The 19,245-nt window shown below is 48.7% G+C and overlaps 1 protein-coding gene across 2 annotated transcripts in view; it reads left to right on the top strand.

The window, feature by feature from the left end:
• SNRNP200 (small nuclear ribonucleoprotein U5 subunit 200) overlaps positions 1 to 19,245 on the top strand; it is a 71,650-nt gene that overhangs the window by 39,243 nt on the left and 13,162 nt on the right. For both annotated transcript variants that reach the window (XM_074559310.1, XM_074559311.1), the window contains exons 22-33: positions 247 to 399; positions 1,202 to 1,282; positions 1,715 to 1,798; positions 3,800 to 3,906; positions 3,994 to 4,112; positions 6,856 to 7,010; positions 9,402 to 9,591; positions 11,771 to 11,944; positions 13,448 to 13,608; positions 16,344 to 16,571; positions 17,758 to 17,949; positions 18,584 to 18,762. In XM_074559310.1, coding sequence (XP_074415411.1) covers positions 247 to 399; positions 1,202 to 1,282; positions 1,715 to 1,798; positions 3,800 to 3,906; positions 3,994 to 4,112; positions 6,856 to 7,010; positions 9,402 to 9,591; positions 11,771 to 11,944; positions 13,448 to 13,608; positions 16,344 to 16,571; positions 17,758 to 17,949; positions 18,584 to 18,762 — 1,823 coding nt within the window. The remainder of the gene's footprint in view (positions 1 to 246; positions 400 to 1,201; positions 1,283 to 1,714; positions 1,799 to 3,799; positions 3,907 to 3,993; positions 4,113 to 6,855; positions 7,011 to 9,401; positions 9,592 to 11,770; positions 11,945 to 13,447; positions 13,609 to 16,343; positions 16,572 to 17,757; positions 17,950 to 18,583; positions 18,763 to 19,245) is intronic.

Below are 19,245 nucleotides of genomic sequence, written 5' to 3'. Positions count from 1 at the left end.
GGTTTGTCCTGACTGTGTCCGTGGTTTATCCCAGCCATTCCTGTGGTTTATCTTGACTGTTCCTGTAGGTTTATCCTGGCCATTCCTGTGGTTTATCCTGACTGTTCTTGTTGGCTTATCCCAGCCATTCCCATGGTTTATCCCAACTGTTCCCATGGTTTATTGTAACTGTTCCCGTAGTTTATCCCGGCTGTTCCCATAGTTTATCCCCACTGTTCCCGTGGTTTATCGCGGCTGTCCTGGCAGGTGACGGAGCTGGGCCGCATCGCCAGCCATTACTACATCACCAACGAGACGGTGCAGACGTACAACCAGCTGCTGAAACCCACCCTGAGCGAGATCGAGCTCTTCCGCGTCTTCTCCCTGTCCTCGGAGTTCCGCAACATCACCGTGCGCGAGGTGCAGGAATGGGCAGCGCCCAACAGCCAACAGCCAGCACCCAACAGCCATCACCCAACAGCCATCGCCCAACACCCGGCACTCAGCACCCAACATCAAACACCCAACAGCCAACACCCAACACCCAACATCAAACACCCAACAGCCAGCACCCAACAACAGCCAACAGCCATTGTCCAACAAATCCCAACAGCCATCACTCAACAGCCAACAATACCCAACACCCATCACCCAACAACACCCAACAGCCAACAGCCATCACCCAACAACACCCATCACCCAACAACCATCATCCAACAGCCATCATCCAACAGCCGTCATCCAACAGCCGTCATCTAACAGCCATCAACCATCACTCAACGACACCGAACAGCACCCAACAACCATCACCTAACAACTGCCATTGATTAACAGCCCAACAGCCTTCACTCAACAACACCCAACAACCATCACCCAACAGCCAACAACCATCACTCAACAGCACCCAATAATCATCACCCAACAACACCCATTGCTCAACACCCAACATCAAGCAGCCAGCACCCAACAACCATCACCCAACAGCCATCATCCAACAGCTATCAATCATCACATCACTCAACGACACCCAACAGCACCCAACAACCATCACCCAACAGCCATCACCCAACAGCCATCACCCATCACTCAACAACACCCAACAACCATCACCCATCAGCCATCAACCATCACTCAACAACACCCAATAACACCCAACAACCATCACCCAACAGCCATCACCCAACAGCACTCGAGAGTCCTCACCCATCCCTGTTTTCCCCAGGAGGAGAAGCTGGAGCTGCAGAAGCTTCTGGAGCGAGTCCCGATCCCGGTGAAGGAGAGCATCGAGGAGCCCAGTGCCAAGGTGAGCCCTGCCGGGAATTCCTGCTGGGAATTCTGCTCCCTTCCCGCTCTGGGATGTCCTGGGTGGGGCTGGGAAGCTCAGAGAGATCCAGGAGATCCGTGGGATTGGGGGAGGATGGAAAGGGAGGCGGGAGATGGAAATTGGGTGGCAGGAAAAACAGATTTTTTGGGATATTTGGGACCAGGGAGAGGAAATTTCCTTGGAAATTTGGAACCAGAAAAGTGGCTTTCCTTGGAAATTTGGAAACATGAAGAGCAGTTTTGTCAGGAATTTGGAGCCAGGGAAAGCAGCTTTTGTGGAAAATTAGGAGTCAGGAAAAGGAGGTTTCTTTGGGAATTTGGAGCCAGGGAAAGCAGCTCTTTTGGGAAATTGGGGAAAAGGAGGTTTCCTTGGGAATCAAGCTCCAGGTGGTTTTTCCATCACCGTTCCCAGATCAACGTCCTGCTCCAGGCCTTCATCTCGCAGCTGAAGCTGGAGGGGTTCGCCCTCATGGCCGACATGGTCTACGTCACCCAGGTGAGCCAGGAATTCCCTCAGAATTCCCAGTGGGGTTGGGATGGAGTTCCCAGAGCAGCTGTGGATCCCTGGAAGTGTCCAAGGCCAGGTTGGAGTCCCCTGGGACAGTGGAAATGTCCCAACCCATGGTGGAGCTTGACGAGCTTTAGGGTTCCTTCCAACCCAAGCCATTGCATGGTTCCATGTGGAGATTTAGGTGGGATTTTGGGAAGGAATTTTTCCCTGTGGGGGTCTGGGATGGAGTTCCCAGAGGAGCTGGAACCCCTGGAGGTGTCCAAGGCCAGATTGGAGCCACCTGGGACAGCGGAAAATGTCCCAACCCATGGTGGGACCAGATGAGCTTTGAGGTTCCTTCCAACCCAAACCATCCATGGTTCCATGTGGAGATTTAGGTGGGATTTTGGGAAGGAATTTTTCCCTGTGGGGGTCTGGGATGGAGTTCCCAGAGCAGCTGTGGATCCCTGGAAGTGTCCAAGGCCAGGTTGGAGCCACCTGGGACAGTGGAAAATGTCCCAACTCATGGTGGAGCTTGACGAGCTTTAGGGTTCCTTCCAACCCAAACCATTCCATGGTTCCATGTGGAGATTTAGGTGGGATTTTGGGAAGGAATTTTGGATGAGGAGCTGGGATGGAGTTCCCAGAGGAGCTGGGACCCCTGGAGGTGTCCAAGGCCAGGTTGGAGCCACCTGGGACAGTGGAAAATGTCCCAACCCATGGTGGAGCTTTAGGGTTCCTTCCAACCCAAACCATTCCAGGATTCCATGTGGAGATTTAGGTGGGATTTTGAGAAGGAATTTTTCCCTGTGGGGGCCTGGGATGGAATTCCCAGAGCAGCTGTGGGACCCCTGGAAGTGTCCAAGGCCAGGTTGGAGCCACCTGGGACAGTGGAAAATGTCCCAACCCATGGTGGAGCTTTAAGGTTCCTTCCTTCCTTCCTTTGAGCTTGATGAGCTTTAAGGTTCCTTCCAACCCAAACCATTCCAGGATTCCATGTGGAGATTCAGGTGGGATTTTGGGAAGGAATTTTTCCCTGTTGGGCCTGGGATGGAGTTCCCAGAGCAGCTGTGGGACCCCTGGAAGTGTCCAAGGCCAGGTTGGAGCCACCTGGGACAGTGGAAAATGTCCCAGCCCATGGTGGGACCAGATGAGCTTTAAGGTTCCTTCCAACCCAAACCATCCATGGTTCCATGTGGAGATTCAGGTGGGATTTTGGGAAGAAATATTGGATGAGGAGATGAAGAGCTGTGGCTGGCCCACCCCTGGGAATGTCCAAGGCCAGGTTGGAGCCACCTGGGACAGTGGAAAATGTCCCAACCCATGGTGGGACCAGATGAGCTTTAAGGTTCCTTCCACCCCAAACCATCCATGGTTCCATGTGGAGATTTAGGTGGGATTTTGAGAAGGAATTTTTCCCTGTTGGGTCTGGGATGGAGTTCCCAGAGTAGCTGGGACCCCTGGAAGTGTCCAAGGCCAGGTTGGAGCCACCTGGGACAGTAGAAAATGTCCCAACCCATGGTGGAGCTTTGAGGTTCCTTCCTTCCTTCCTTTGAGCTTGATGAGCTTTAAGGTTCCTTCCAACCCAAACCATTCCATGGTTCCATGTGGAGATTCAGGTGGGATTTTGGGAAGAAATATTGGATGAGGAGATGATGAGCTGTGGCTGGCCCACCCCTGGGAATGCCCAAGGCCAGGTTGGAGCCACCTGGGACAGTGGAAAATGTCCCAACCCATGGTGGAGCTTTAAGGTTCCTTCCAACCCAAACCATCCATGGTTCCATGTGGAGATTTAGGTGGGATTTTGAGAAGGAATTTTTCCCTGTTGGGCCTGGGATGGAGTTCCCAGAGGAGCTGGAACCCCTGGAGGTGTCCAAGGCCAACGCTGTGCGATGGCACCGGTTGTGGTGGCACCAATGGGATTTTGGGTCATTCCCACCCCAAAATGGATGGGAATTTGGGGAAACGCCCAGGATGTGACCCCCAAACCCTTCCCTGACCCCACAGTCGGCCGGGAGGTTGATGAGAGCCATCTTTGAGATCGTCCTGAACCGCGGCTGGGCCCAGCTCACCGACAAGACCCTCAACCTCTGCAAGATGATCGACAAGCGCATGTGAGTGCTGATCCCGCAGAATTCCCCCCAAAAATTCCACCCAAAAAAATTCCTGCGGTTCCCTGAGCCCCCGGGGTGTCCCCACAGGTGGCAGTCCATGTGTCCCCTGCGCCAGTTCAAGAAGCTGCCCGAGGAGGTGGTGAAGAAGATCGAGAAGAAGAATTTCCCCTTCGAGCGCCTCTACGACCTCAACCACAACGAGATCGGTGCTGGAATGAGGGGAAATCACCCAAAACGGGGATGGGGAGGGGGTTTGGGGTTGTGGTATGGGAAAAATCCCCTGAAATCTGGGTTCAAATCCCCTGAAATCTGGGTTCAAATCTCCAAAATTCAGGTTAAAATCTCCAAAATTCAGGTTAAAATCTCCAAAATTTTGGGCTAAAATCCCCCAAGTCCAGCCTGGGGAGGGGTTTGAGATTGTGGCATAGGACAATCCCTGAAATCTGGGTTCAAATCCCCTGAATTCTGTCTAAAGTCCTCCAAATCTGGGCTGGGGAGGTGTTTGGGATTGTGGCATTGGAAAATGCCCCAAATCTGGGCAAAAATCCCCCAAATCTGGGTTAAAATGCCCCAAATCTGGGTTCAAATCCCCTGAATCTGGGTTCAAATCCCCTGAATCTGGGTTAAAATCCCCTGAATTCCGGTTAAAATCTCCAAAATTCAGGTTAAAATCTCCAAAATTCAGGCTAAAATCCCTCAAATCAGGGATGGGGAGGGGTTTGGGGTTGTGGTATGAGAAAATCCCTGAAATCTGGGTTAAAATCTCCAAAATTCAGGTTAAAATCTCCAAAATTCAGGCTAAAATCACCCAAGTCCAGGCTGGGGAGGGGTTTGGGGTTGTGGTATGGGAAAATTCCTGAAATCTGGGTTAAAATCCCCTGAATTCAGGTTAAAATCTCCAAAATTCAGGTTAAAATCCCCCAAATCCTGGTTTAGATGGGATTTTGAGAAAAAAAAATCTTTGTTATGAGGGTGGGGGATTTCTCCAGGAATTTCCCCTCAGAAATGCAGGAATTTCTCTCAGAAATGGGGGAATTTCTCCATGAATTTCCATCAGAAATTGGGGGATTTTCATCAGAAATGGGGGAATTTCTCCAGGATTTTCCCTCAGAAATGGAGAATCCCTATAGGATTTTCCCTCAGAAATTGGGGAATTTCCTTTAGAAATGGAGGGATTTCCCTCAGAAATTGGGGAATTTCTCCAGCATTTTCCCTCAGAAATGGGGGATTTTCCCTCAGAAATTTGGAAATTTCTTTCAGAAATGGGGGGATTTCACTCTCATAAATGGGGGAATTTCCTTCAGAAATTGGGGAATTTCTCCAGGATATCCCCTCAGAAATGGCGGAATTTCTCCAGCATTTTCCCTCAGAAATTGGAGGTTTCCCCTTAAAAATTGAAGGTTTTCCCTCAGAAATTGGGAAATTTCCTTCAGAAATGGGAGAATTTTACTCATAAAAGGAGGAATTTCCTTCAGAAAATTGGGGAATTCCTCCATGATATCCCCTCAGAAATTGGGGGTTTCCCCTCAGAAATTGGAAGTTTTCTCTCAGAAATGGGAGATTTTCCCTCAGAAATGGGAAGTTTTCTCTCAGAAATGGGGGATTTTCCCTCAGAAATTTGGAAATTTCCTTCTGAAATGGGAGGATTTCACTCTCATAAATGGGGGGATTTCCCTCAGAAATTGGGGAATTTCTCCAGGATATCCCCTCAGAAATGGGGAAATTCCTCCATGATTTTCCCTCAGAAACTGGAGGTTTTCCCTTAAAAATGGGAGATATTCCCTCAGAAATTTGGAAATTTCCTTCAGAAATGGGGGGATTTCACTCTCATAAATGGGGGAATTTCCCTCAGAAATTGGGAAATTTCCTTCAGAAATGGGGGGATTTTACTCATAAAAGGAGGAATTTCCTTCAGAAAATTGGGGAATTTCTCCAGGATATCCCCTCAGAAATTGGGGATTTCCCCTCAGAAATTGGAAATTTTCTCTCAGAAATGGGAGATTTTCCCTCAGAAATTGGAAGTTTTCTCTCAGAAATGGGAGATTTTCCCTCAGAAATGGGAAGTTTTCTCTCCGAAATGGGAGATTTTCCCTCAGAAATTTGGAAATTTCCTTCAGAAATGGGGGGATTTCACTCTCATAAATGGGGGAATTTCCCTCAGAAATTGGGGAATTTCTCCAGGATATCCCCTCAGAAATGGGGAAACTCCTCCATGATTTTCCCTCAGAAATTGGAGGTTTCCCCTTAAAAATTGGAGGTTTTCCCTCAAAAATGGGAGATTTTCCCTCAGAAATTGGGAAATTTCCTTCAAAAATGGAAGAATTTTACTCATAAAAGGAGGAATTTCCTTCAGAAAATTGGGGAATTTCTCCAGGATATCCCCTCAGAAATTGGGGGTTTCCCCTCAGAAATGGGAGATTTTCCCTCAGAAATTGGGAAATTTCCTTCAGAAATGGGAGAATTTTACTCATAAAAGGAGGAATTTCCTTCAGAAAATTGGGGAATTTCTCCAGGATATTCCCTCAGAAATTGAAGGTTTCCCCTTAAAAATTGGAGGTTTTCCTTCAAAAATGGGAGATTTTCCCTCAGAAATTTGGAAATTTCCTTCAGAAATGGGAGATTTTCCCTCAGAAATTGGAAGTTTTCTCTCAGAAATGGGAGGTTTTCCCTCAGAAATTGGAAATTTTCTCTCAGAAATGGGAGATTTTCCCTCAGAAATGGGAAGTTTTCTCTCAGAAATGGGGGATTTTCCCTCAGAAATTGGGAAATTTCCTTCAGAAATGGGGGGATTTCACTGTCATAAATGGGGGGATTTCCCTCAGAAATTGGGGAATTTCTCCAGCAATTTCCCTGGTTGTCTGGTCCAGCCGCAGAGGCCTCACCCTCCAAATCCCGCTCTTTTTGGGATCCACCCTGACCCCATCCCTTTTTATTTTTTTCCCCTCACAGGGGAGCTGATCCGGATGCCGAAAATGGGGAAAACCATCCATAAATACGTGCACCTGTTCCCCAAGCTGGAGCTGTCCGTGCACCTGCAGCCCATCACGCGCTCCACGCTCAAGGTGGAGCTCACCATCGCGCCCGACTTCCAGTGGGACGAGAAGGTGGGAAAAGTGGGATTTGGGGTGGGAAAAGCGGGATTTGGGGTGGGAAAAGTGGGTTATGGGGTGGGAAAAGTGGGATTTGGGGTGGGAAAAGTGGGATTTGGGGTGGGAAAAGTGGGATTTGGGGTGAGAAAAGGGGGGTTTGGGGTGGGAAAAGTGGGATTTGGGGTGGGAAAAGGGGGATTTGGGGTGGGAAAAGTGGGATTTGGGGTGGGAAAAGTGGGATTTGGGGTGAGAAAAGTGGGATTTGGGGCGGGAAAAGTGGGATTTGGGGTGAGAAAAGTGGGATTTGGGGCGGGAAAAGTGGGATTTGGGGTGAGAAAAGGGGGATTTGGGGTGAGAAAAGTGGGTTATGGGGTGGGAAAAGTGGGATTTGGGGTGAGAAAAGTGGGATTTGGGGCGGGAAAAGTGGGATTTGGGGTGAGAAAAGTGGGATTTGGGGCGGGAAAAGTGGGATTTGGGGTGAGAAAAGGGGGATTTGGGGTGAGAAAAGTGGGTTATGGGGTGAGGAGGTGGAAATTGTGAGGGGGAATGTGAAGGAAAATGTGAGGGAAAATGGGGGATTCTAGGGCTGGGATGTGGAAATCATGAGGGGAAAATGATCTGATTGGAAGGAAAAATGGGGTTATGGGATTGGGGTGTGGAAATCATGAGGGGAAAATGATCTGATGTGGAGGAAAAATGGCAATTTTGGGGTTGGGATGTGGAAATCCTGAAGGAAAATGTGAGGACAAATGGGGAATTCTGGGGCTGTGATGTGTAAATCATGAGGGGAAAATGATCTGGTTGGGAGGAAAAATGGCATTTTTGGGGTTGGGATGTGGAAATCCTGAGGGAAAATGTGAGGGAAAATTGGGGATTCTGGGGCTAGGATGTGGAAATCATGAGGGGAAAAGGATCTGATTGGGAGGAAAAATGGCATTTTTGGGATTGGGATGTGGAAATCCTGAGGGAAAATGGGGGATTCTAGGGCTGGGATGTGGAAATCATGAGGGGAAAATGATCTGATTGGGAGGAAAAATGGCATTTTTGGGGTTGGGATGTGGAAATCATGAGGGGAAAATGATCTGATGTGGAGGAATAATGGGATTTATTGGGTTGGGGTGTGGAAATCCTGAGGGAAAAAGGGGAATTCTGGGGGTGGGGATGGAAATTGTGAGGGAAAATGGGGAAAAGTGAGGCTGGGATGTGGAAATCATGAGGGAAAAATGCCCTGATTTGGAGGCAATCATGGGATTTATTGGATTGGGGTGTAGAAATTGTGAGGGGAAATGGGGAATTGTGAGGTTGGGATGTGGAAATCCTGAAGGAAAATGTGAGGGAAAATGGGGAATTCTGGGGGTGGGGATGGAAATTGTGAGGAAAAATGGGGGATTTTGGGGTGGGGGATGAAATTGTGAGGGAAAACGTGGAATTCTGAGGGTGGAGATGGAAATTGTGAGGGGAAATGGGGGATTTTGGGAATGGGGGGTTGAAATTGAGAGGGAAAATGGGAGGGAAAATGGGAGGGAAAATGCGGAATTCTGGGGCTAGGATGTGGACATCATGAGGGGAAAATGGGGAGTTCTGAGGCTAGGGTGTGAAAATCATGAGGGGAAAATGCCCTGATTTGGGGGAATAATGGGATTTATTGGGTTGGGGTGTGGAAATCCTGAGGGAAAAAAGGGGAATTCTGGGGGTGGGGATGGAAATTGTGAGGGAAAATGGGGAATATTGAGGCTGGGATGTGGAAATCATGAGAGGAAAATGCCCTGATTTGGAGGCAATCATGGGATTTATTGGGTTGGGGTGTAGAAATTGTGAGGGGAAATGGGGAATTGTGAGGTTGGGATGTGGAGATCCTGAGGGAAAATGTGAGGGAAAATGGGGAATTCTGGGGGTGGGGATGGAAATTGTGAGGGGAAATGGGGGATTTTGGGAATGGGGGGTTGAAATTGAGAGGGAAAATGCGGAATTCTGGGGCTAGGATGTGGACATCATGAGGGGAAAATGGGGAATTCTGAGGCTAGGGTGTGAAAATCATGAGGGGAAAATGCCCTGATTTGAGGGAATAACGGGATTTATTGGGTTGGGGTGTGGAAATCCTGAGGGAATAAGAGGAATTCTGGGGGTGGGGATGGAAATTGTGAGAGAAAATGGGGAAAAGTGAGGCTGGGATGTGGAAATCATGAGGGGAAAATGCCTAGATTGAGGGGGAAAATGGGATTTACGGGGCAGGATTGTGAAAATCATCATTGTGATAATGCCCTGATTGTGCAAAACCAGAAAATCTGGGATTCAGGTTTAAAACCACAATTCTGGGATGAAAAGGAGCCATTTTGTGGACGGAACACTTGGAATTGTGAGGGTTGGGACAGGGAATTGAGAATTTCCCTTTTTTTTTATTTCCAGGTTCACGGCTCCTCCGAAGCCTTCTGGATCCTGGTGGAGGACGTGGACAGCGAGGTGATCCTGCACCACGAATATTTCCTGCTCAAGGCCAAATATGCCCAGGACGAGCACCTGGTGACATTTTTTGTGCCCGTCTTCGAGCCCCTGCCCCCTCAGTATTTCATCCGGGTGGTGTCCGACCGCTGGCTCTGTGAGTGCCCCTTTTCCTGGGTTTATTCCTGCTTTTATTTCTGTTTTTTTCTGCTTTTATTCCTGGGTTTTTCCTGCTTTTTTCCCTGTTTTGTCTTGGGATTTATTCCTGTTTTTTCCTGGGCTTTATTTCTGGTTTTTCCTGGTTTAATTCCTGGTTTTTCCTGGGGTTTATTCTGGGTTTTATGGCTCTGTGAATGCCCCTTTCTTGGGGTTTCTTCTGGGTTTATTCCTGGATTTTCCTGGGTTTTTTTATCCCTTCTCCCAGAGCTTTGGGATCTGTTTTTTATTCCCTTCTTCCAGAAATTTGGAGTCTGTTTTTTATCCTTATTTCCAAACGTTTGCAATGTCTTTTTTATCCCTATTCCCAAACCTTTGGAATCTGTTTTTTTTTCCCTATTCCCAAACCTTTGGAATCTGTTCTTTTTCCCTATTACCAAACCTTTGCAATCTGTTTTTTATCCCTATTCCCAAATCACTGAAATCTGGTTTTTTCCCTATTCCCAGAGCTTTGGAATTCCAAGTTTATCCCCTATCCCAAACCTTTGGAATCTGGGTTTTTTCCCTATTCCGAAACTTTTGCAATCTGTTTTTTTATCCTTATTCCCAAACCTTTGGAATTCTGAATTTATCCCTTCTCTTAAACCTTTGCAATCTGTTTTTTATCCCTATTCCCAAATCACTGAAATCTGGTTTTTTCCCTATTCCCAGAGCTTTGGAATTCCAAGTTTATCCCCTATCCCAAACCTTTGGAATCTGGGTTTTTTCCCTATTCCCAAACCTTTGGAATCTGTTTTTATCTCTATTCCCAAACCTTTGGAATCTGTTTTTTATCCCTATTCCCAAATCACTGAAATCTGGTTTTTTCCCTATTCCCAGAGCTTTGGCAAGTTTATCCCCTATCCCAAACCTTTGGAATCTGGGTTTTTTCCCTATTCCCAAACTTTTGCAATCTGGTTTTTATCCCTATTCCCAAACCTTTGGAATTCTGGGTTTGTCCCCTCACCCAAACCTTTGGAGTCTGTTTTTTATCCTTATTCCCAAACCTTTGGAATTCTGGGTTTATCCCCTTACCCAAACCTTTGTAATCTGTTTTTTATCCCTATTCCCAAATCATTGAAATCTGGTTTTTTCCCTATTCCCAGAGCTTTGGAATTCCAAGTTTATCCCCTATCCCAAACCTTTGGAATCTGAGTTTTATCTCTATTCCCAAACCTTTGGAATCTGGGTTTTTTCCCTATTCCCAGAGCTTTGGAATTCCATGTTTATCCTCTATCCCAAACCTTTGGAATCTGGGTTTTTTCCCTATTCCCAAACCTTTGGAATCTGGTTTTTTATCCCTATTCCCAAACCTTTGGAATTCTGGGTTTGTCCCCTCACCCAAACCTTTGGAGTCTGTTTTTTATCCTTATTCCCAAACCTTTGGAATTCTGAATTTATCCCTCCTGTTAAACCTTTGCAATCTGTTGTTTTTCCCTATTCCCAAACCTTTGGAATCTGTTTTTTATCCCTATTCCCAAATCACTGAAATCTGGTTTTTTCCCTATTCCCAGAGCTTTGGAATTCCAGGTTTATCCCCTATTCCCAAACCTTTGGAATCTGGGTTTTTTCCCTATTCCCAAACTTTTGCAATCTGTTGTTATCTCTATTCCCAAACCTTTGGAATTCCAAGTTTATCCCCTATCCCAATCCTTTGGAATCTGGGTTTTTTCCCTATTCCCAAACTTTTGCAATCTGTTTTTTATCCTTATTCCCAAACCTTTGGAATTCTGAATTTATCTCTTCTCTTAAACCTTTGCAATCTGTTTTTTTCCCTATTCCCAAACCTTTGGAATCTGTTTTTATCTCTATTCCCAAACCTTTGGAATTCCAAGTTTATCCCCTATCCCAAACTTTTGCAATCTGGTTTTTATCCCTATTCCCAAACCTTTGGAATCTGTTTTTATCTCTATTCCCAAACCTTTGGAATTCCAAGTTTATCCCCTATCCCAAACTTTTGCAATCTGTTTTTTTTCCTTATTCCCAAACCTTTGGAATTCTGGGTTTATCCCCTCACCCAAACCTCCATCCATTTCCCATCCCCTTCCCCTCTTTCCAACCTCACCCCCATGGCAAATCCCAGACCCCCCCTGGATCCACCCACATGGAAAATTCCAGGAATTCTTTCCCTCCTCCTCCAGCCTGTGAGACCCAGCTCCCCGTTTCCTTCCGGCACCTGATCCTTCCGGAGAAATACCCGCCGCCCACGGAGCTGCTGGACCTGCAGCCGCTGCCGGTGTCGGCGCTGCGCAACAGCGCCTTCGAGAGCCTCTACCAGGACAAGTTCCCCTTCTTCAACCCCATCCAGACTCAAGGTGGCGCTTCCAGGCCCTCATCCCGCCGGGGTTTCCCAGGATTTGGTGGTTTTGGCTGGAAGTTTTTGGGGAAATGGGGAATCATGGTGGGGTTTGGGGTTTTGATGGGGACAGCGGGTTCTGGAGGTTGTTGTTGGTCCTTCTGCTTGTTCCATATGGATTTTCCTCACTCCCTGAGTTTTGGGATCTGTGGGTGATTCGCTATTCCAAATGTTGGGATCTGTGGTTAATCCTGTATTCCCAGAGTTTTGAGATCCATGGTTTAACCTATTCCCAAAGTTTTCAGATCCGTGGTTCATCCTCTCCTAGACTTTTAGGATCTGTTGTTTGTTCTGTCCCAGAGTTTTGGGATCTGTGGTTTATCACCTCTCCCACAATTTTGGGACTGTGGTTTATCCCCTGTCCCAGAGCATTTGGTCTGTGTTTTATCCCCTCTCCCAGAGTTTTGGGATCCATGGTCTATCCCCTATTCCCAAAGATTTTGGATGCGTGGTTTATCCTGTCCCAGAATTTTTGGATCCGTGGTTTATCCACTCTCTCAAGAGTTCTGGGATCTGCAATTATTCCCTCTCCCAAAATTTTGGATCCGTGGTTTATTATCCGTGGTTTGTCTCTGTTCCCAGAGTTTTGGGATCCATGGTTTATTCCCTCTCTCACAGTTTTGGGATCCATGGTTTATCCCCTCTCCCAAATTATTGGGACTGTGGTTTATCCCCTGTCCCAGAGTATTTGGTCTGTGTTTCATTCCCTCTCCCAGAGTTTTGGGATCCATGGTTTATCCCCTATTCCCAAAGATTTTGGATGCGTGGTTTATCCTGTCCCAGAATTTTTGGATCCGTGGTTTATCCCCGTTCCCAGACTTTTGGGATCCCTGGTTTATCCCTGCTCCCGGAATTTTGGGATCCATGGTTTATCCACTCTCTCAGAGTTCTGGGATCTGCAATTATTCCCTCTCCCAAAATTTTGGGATCCGTGGTTTGTCTCTGTTCCCAGAGTTTTGGGATCCATGGTTTATTCCCTCTCCCACAGTTTTGGGATCCATGGTTTATCCCCTCTCCCACAGTTTTGGGATCTATGGATTATCCCCTCTCCCAAATTTTTGGGATCTGTGGTTTATACCCTGTCCCACAGTTTTGGAATCTATGGATTATCCCCTCTCCCAAATTTTTGGGATCTGTGGTTTATCCCCTGTCCCAGAGCATTGGGTCTGTGCTTCATCCCCTCTCCCACAGTTTTGGGATCCGTGGATGATTCATTATTCCCAGTTTTGGGATCTATGGATTATCCCCTATTCCCAGAGTTTTCAGACCTGTGGTTTATCCCGTCCCAAAGTTTTGGCTCCATGGATTATCCCCTCTCCCAAAGTTTTGGATCCATGGATTATCCCCTCTCCCAAAATTTTGCGATCAGTGATTTAGATCTAGATGATAAAGACATTCCCCAGATCTCCTCTCCCCTTTTGGCTGGATCCTCACCCCCATTCCCAAATTTTTGTTTTCCCAGTGTTCAACACGGTGTACAACAGCGACGACAACGTCTTCGTGGGCGCGCCCACGGGCAGCGGCAAAACCATCTGCGCCGAGTTCGCCATCCTGCGCATGCTCCTGCAGAACTCCGAGGGTCGCTGCGTCTACATCACCCCCATGGAGGCCCTGGCCGAGCAGGTGGGCACCAGGGATGCCCTGGAGAAGGGAATTCTCCCACCTTCACCCCGCGGTTCTTCGGGATCCGCTCGGGGTTTGCCCATCCGGGGCCGGGTGACCGCCGGGGGGGGATTTGGGAATTGCTTCAGCCTGGGGCGAGTTTGGAGGGGATTGTCCAGGTTTGAGGGGAGTTTGGTGGGAATTACCCCGATTTATAGGGAATTGCCCCAATTTTGGGATAAGACTGGTCTGGTGGGAATTCCCTAGGAATTTGGCAGGAATTGCCTGAGTTTGAGGGGAGTTTGGTGGGAATTACCCCAGTTGGAGAGGAATTTCGAGAGAAATTTGGAGGAAGTTGGAGAGGAATTTGGAGGAATTTGGAGGGAATCAAATTTGAGGGGAATTCGATGGGAACTGCACAAATTTGGCAGGAATTGCCCCATTTTGAGAGGAATTTGGAGGGAAATTTGAGGGAATTGCCTCAGTTTGAGGGAAACATGAGAGGAATCTGGTGGGAGTTGCCCAAATTTGGTGGGAATTGCCTCATTTTGAGGGGAATTTGGAGGGAATTGCCCCACTTTGAGAGGAATTTGGTGGGAATCACCCCAATTTTGGGATAAGACTGGTCCAGTGGGAATTCCCTGGGAATTTGGAGGGAATTGCCTGAGTTTGAGGGGAATTTGGTGGGAATCACCCCAGTTTTGGGATAAGACTGGTCTGGTGGGAATTCCCTGGGAATTTGGAGGGAATTGCTCAAATTTGAGGGGAATTCAATGGGAACTGCACCAATTTGGTGGGAATTGCCCATTTTGAGAGGAATTTGAGGGAATTGCCTCAGTTTGAGGGAATTGCCCCAATTTGAGGGAAACAGGAGAGGAACCTGGTGGGAGTTGCCCAAATTTGGTGGGAATTGCCTCATTTTGAGGGGAATTTGGTGGGAATCACCCCAGTTTATAGGGAATTGCCCCAATTTTGGATAAGACTGGTCTGGTGGGAATTCTCTAGGAATTTGGTAGGAATTGCCTGAGTTTGAGGGGAATTTGGTGGGAATTACCCCAGTTTATAGGGAATTGCCCCAATTTTGGGATAAGACTGGTCCGGTGGGAATTCCCTAGGAATTTGGCAGGAATTGGCTGAGTTTGAGGAGAATTTGGAGGGAATTGCTCAAATTTGAGAGGAATTTAGAGGGAAATTTGAGGGAATTGCCCCAGTTTGAGGGAAACATGAGAGGAACCTGGTGGGAGTTGCCCAAATTTGGTGGGAATTGCCCCATTTTGAGGGGAATTTGGAGGGAATTGCCCAGTTTTGAGGGGAATTGCCCCAATTTATAGGGAATTGCCCCAATTTTGGGATAAGACTGGTCCGGTGGGAATTCCCTAGGAATTTGGCAGGAATTGCCTGAGTTTGAGGGGAATTTGGTAGGAATTGCCCCAGTTGGAGAGGAATTTGGAGGAAGTTGGAGAGGAATTTGGAGGGAATCAAATTTGAGGGGAATTCGATGGGAACACACAGTTTTGGGATAAGACTGGTCCGGTGGGAATTCCCTAGGAATTTGGCAGGAATTGCCTGAGTTTGAGGGGAATTTGGAGGGAATTGCTCAAATTTGAGGGGAATTCAATGGAAACTGCACCGGTTTGGTGGGAATTGCCCCATTTTGAGAGGAATTTAGAGGGAAATTTGAGGGAATTGCCTCAGTTTGAGGGAAACATGAGAGGAACCTGGTGGGAGTTGCCCAAATTAGGTGGGAATTGCCCAGTTTTGAGGGGAATTTGGAGGGAATTGCCCCAGTTTATAGGGAATTGCCCCAGTTTTGGGATAAGACTGGTCCGGTGGGAATTCCTCAGGAATTTGGTGGGAATTGCTCAAATTTGAGGGGAATTCGATGGGAACTGCACAAATTTGGCGGGAATTGCCCCATTTTGAGAGGAATTTGGAGGGAAATTTGAGGGAATTGCCTCAGTTTGAGGGCATTGCCCCAATTTGAGGGAAACATGAGAGGAACCTGGTGGGAGTTGCCCAAATTTGGTGGGAATTGCCCCATTTTGAGGGGAATTTGGTGGGAATCGCCCCAGTTTTGGGATAAGACTGGTCTGGTGGGAATTCCCTAGGAATTTGGTAGGAATTGCCTGAGTTTGAGAGGAATTTGGTGGGAATTGCCCCAATTTTAGGATAAGACTGTTCCGGTGGGAATTCCTCAGGAATTTCACAGGAATTGCCCCAGTTTGAGAAGACTTTTGAGGGAATTGCCCCATTTTGAGGGGAATTTGTTGAGAATGGCCCCAGTTGGAGAGGAATTGGGTAGGAATTGCCCCAGTTTGAGGAGAACACCACCACTCCTGTGTGGGTGAATTCCTGTGAAATTTGGTGGGAATTCTCCAAGTTTGAGGGGAAACTTGAGAAGAATTTGGTGAGAATTGCCCCATTTCGAAGGGAATTTGCTGGGAATTGTCCCAGTTTTGGGATAAGACTGGTCCAGTGGGAATTCCTCAGGAATTTGGCAGGAATTGCCTGAGAATTCCTGTGAAATTTGGTGGGAATTCTCCAAGTTTGAGGGAAACTTGAGAAGAATTTGGTGAGAATTGCCCCATTTCAAAGGGAATTTGCTGGGAATTGTCCCAGTTGGGTGTGGGAATTTCAATTTGAGAGGAATTTGGTGGGAATCACCCCCATTTTGGGGATGACACCACCTCCTGTATGAATTCTGGATAAACCCCTTGGGAACCTCCTGGATTCGAGGCCAATCCCCGTTCCCCCAGGTTTTCATGGATTGGTACGAGAAGTTCCAGGAGCGCCTCAACAAGAAGGTGGTGCTGCTCACGGGGGAGACCAGCACGGACCTGAAGCTGCTGGGCAAAGGGAACATCATCATCAGCACCCCGGAGAAGTGGGACATCCTCTCGCGCCGCTGGAAGCAGCGCAAGAACGTCCAGAACGTCAACCTGTTCATCGTGGATGAAGTGCACCTGATCGGGGGCGAGAACGGGGTGAGAGCCCCGGCTCTGGGGTGGGCGTGGGTCCAGCCTGGGGTGGGAGGTTCCCAGTGGGGTTTGGAGTTGGTTTGGAGAAGGTTTGAGATTGATCTGGTGGGATGGGAATGGGATGGGAGGGTCAGAAGGGGTTTCCATGGGGGGTCCTGGATGGATCTCAGCCAGGAGCACTCCTGATCCTGCTCCTGATCCCATTCCCGATCCCACTCTTGATCCTGCTTCTGATCCAGGTTCTGATCCCATTTCTGATCCTTATCCTGATCCTGCTCCTGATCCCATTCCTGATCTTGTTCCTGATCCCACTCTTGATCCTGCTTCTGATCCAGGTCCCGATCCCATTTCTGATCCTGCTCCTGATCCCACTCCTGCTCCATCTGTATCTCTCAGGAAGCTCAGGAGGGGTTTCCATGGGTTCTCCTGTCCTGATCCCCTTCCCAATCCCATTTTTCCCCCACAGCCGGTGTTGGAGGTGATCTGCTCATCAGGAGAGGTTTCCATGGGTTCTCCTGACCTGATCCCGTTTTCCCCCACAACCCATGCTGACGATTATCTGCTCACAGATCCCATTCCCAGTCCCATTCCTGATCCCATTTTTCCCCCACAGCCCGTGCTGGAGGTGATCTGCTCATGGATCCCATTCCCAATCCCATTCCCAATCCCATTCCCAATCCCATTCCTGATCCCATTTTTCCCCCACAGCCCGTGCTGGAGGTGATCTGCTCATCAGGAGAGATTTCCATGGGTTCTCCTGACCTGATCCCATTCCCAATCCCATTCCCAATCCCATTTTTCCCCCCACAACCCGTGCTGGAAGTGATCTGCTTGCACATGCGCTACATCAGGAGGGGTTTCCATGGATTCTCCTGGCTGGATCTCATCCTGATCCCATTCCCAATCCCATTTTTTCCCCCACAGCCCTTGCTGGAGGTGATCTGCTCACGGATCCCATTCCCAATCCCATTCCCAATCCCATTCCCAATCCCATTTTTCCCCACAGCCCGTGCTGGAGGTGATCTGCTCACAGATCCCATTCCCAGTCCCATTCCCAATCCCATTTTTTCCCCCACAACTCGTGCTGGAGGTGATCTGCTCGAGCATGTGCTACATCAGGAGGGGTTTCCATGGATTCTCCTGACCTGATCCCATTCCCAATCCCATTCCCAATCCCATTTTTCCCCCACAGCCCGTGCTGGAGGTGATCTGCTCGCGCATGCGCTACATCTCGTCGCAGATCGAGCGGCCGATCCGCATCGTGGCGCTGAGCTCGTCGCTGTCCAACGCCAAGGACGTGGCGCACTGGCTGGGCTGCAGCGCCACGGCCACCTTCAACTTCCACCCCAACGTGCGCCCCGTGCCCCTGGAGCTGCACATCCAGGTGGGGACGGGACTCTCGGGAAAATCCCTTGGGATCGTTGGGAATTCTTGGCCATGATCCATTGGGATCGTTGGTTATTCTTGGTCATGTTCCTTTGGGATCGTTGGTTATTCTTGGCCATGATCCATTGGGACTGTTGGTTATTCTTGGCCATAATCCATTGGGATCGTTGGTTATTCTTGGTCATGATCCATTGGGACTGTTGGTCATTCTTGGCCATGATCCATTGGGATTGTTGGTAATTCTTGGCCATGATCCATTGGGATCATTAATTATTCCTGGCCATAATCCATTGGGGTTGTTGGTTATTCTTGGTCAGGATCCATTGGGATTGTTGGTTATTCTTGATCATGATCCATTGGGATCGTTGGTTATTCTTGGCCATAATCCATTGGGATTGTTGGTTATTCTTGGCCATGATCCATTGAGATCATTGGTTATTCTTGGCCATAATCCATTGGGATTGTTGGTCATTCTTGGCCATGATCCATTGGGATTGAGATTGGCATTGGCCACTGATCACCAATCCAAGGATCGATCATTTCCATGCCGGAATTACGCGAATTTTCCAGCGTTTCCCACCAGCTTGGTGGGGAATCCTTGGTGATCCACCTGGCTTTGGGGTTTTTGGCAGGGCTTCAACATCAGCCACACGCAGACGCGGCTGCTGTCCATGGCCAAGCCCGTGTACCACGCCGTGATGAAGCACTCGCCCAAAAAACCCGTCCTGGTCTTCGTCCCGTCCCGCAAACAGACCCGGCTCACGGCCATCAACATCCTGACCACCTGCGCCTCCGACGTCCAGCGCCACAGGTGGCACCTGGGGGACACCTGGGGACACCACGGGATGGGCGCTGGGGCTGGAGAACGTCCAGGGATGGGGAATTGCTGAGGGAGATGGGAGACACCTGGAGGACACCATAGAGCTGCATGGGGACACCTGGGGACACCACGGGATGGGCGGTGGGGCTGGAGAACGTCCAGGGATGGGGAATTGCTGAGGGAGATGGGAGACACCTGGAGGACACCATAGAGCTGCATGGGGACACCTGGGGACACCACGGGATGGGCGGTGGGGCTGGAGAACGTCCAGGGATGGGGAATTGCTGAGGGATCTGGGATGGGTTGTGGAGTTGGGAATTCCTGAGGAAGATGGGAAAGGGGACACCTGGAGGACACCACAGGATGGGACGTGGGGTCGGAGAAGGTCCAGGGTTGGGTTATGAGGTTGGAGGTGGAGATGGGGAATACCTGAGGGATCTGGGATGGGTTGTGGGGTTGGAGAACATCTGTGAT

The sequence above is a fragment of the Zonotrichia albicollis genome, chromosome 26, assembly GCF_047830755.1.
Source record: "Zonotrichia albicollis isolate bZonAlb1 chromosome 26, bZonAlb1.hap1, whole genome shotgun sequence".
Classification (NCBI taxonomy): domain Eukaryota; kingdom Metazoa; phylum Chordata; class Aves; order Passeriformes; family Passerellidae; genus Zonotrichia; species Zonotrichia albicollis.
The sequence above is the reverse complement of the archived record's forward strand: the minus strand, read 5'-3'. Positions and strand labels throughout refer to the sequence as shown.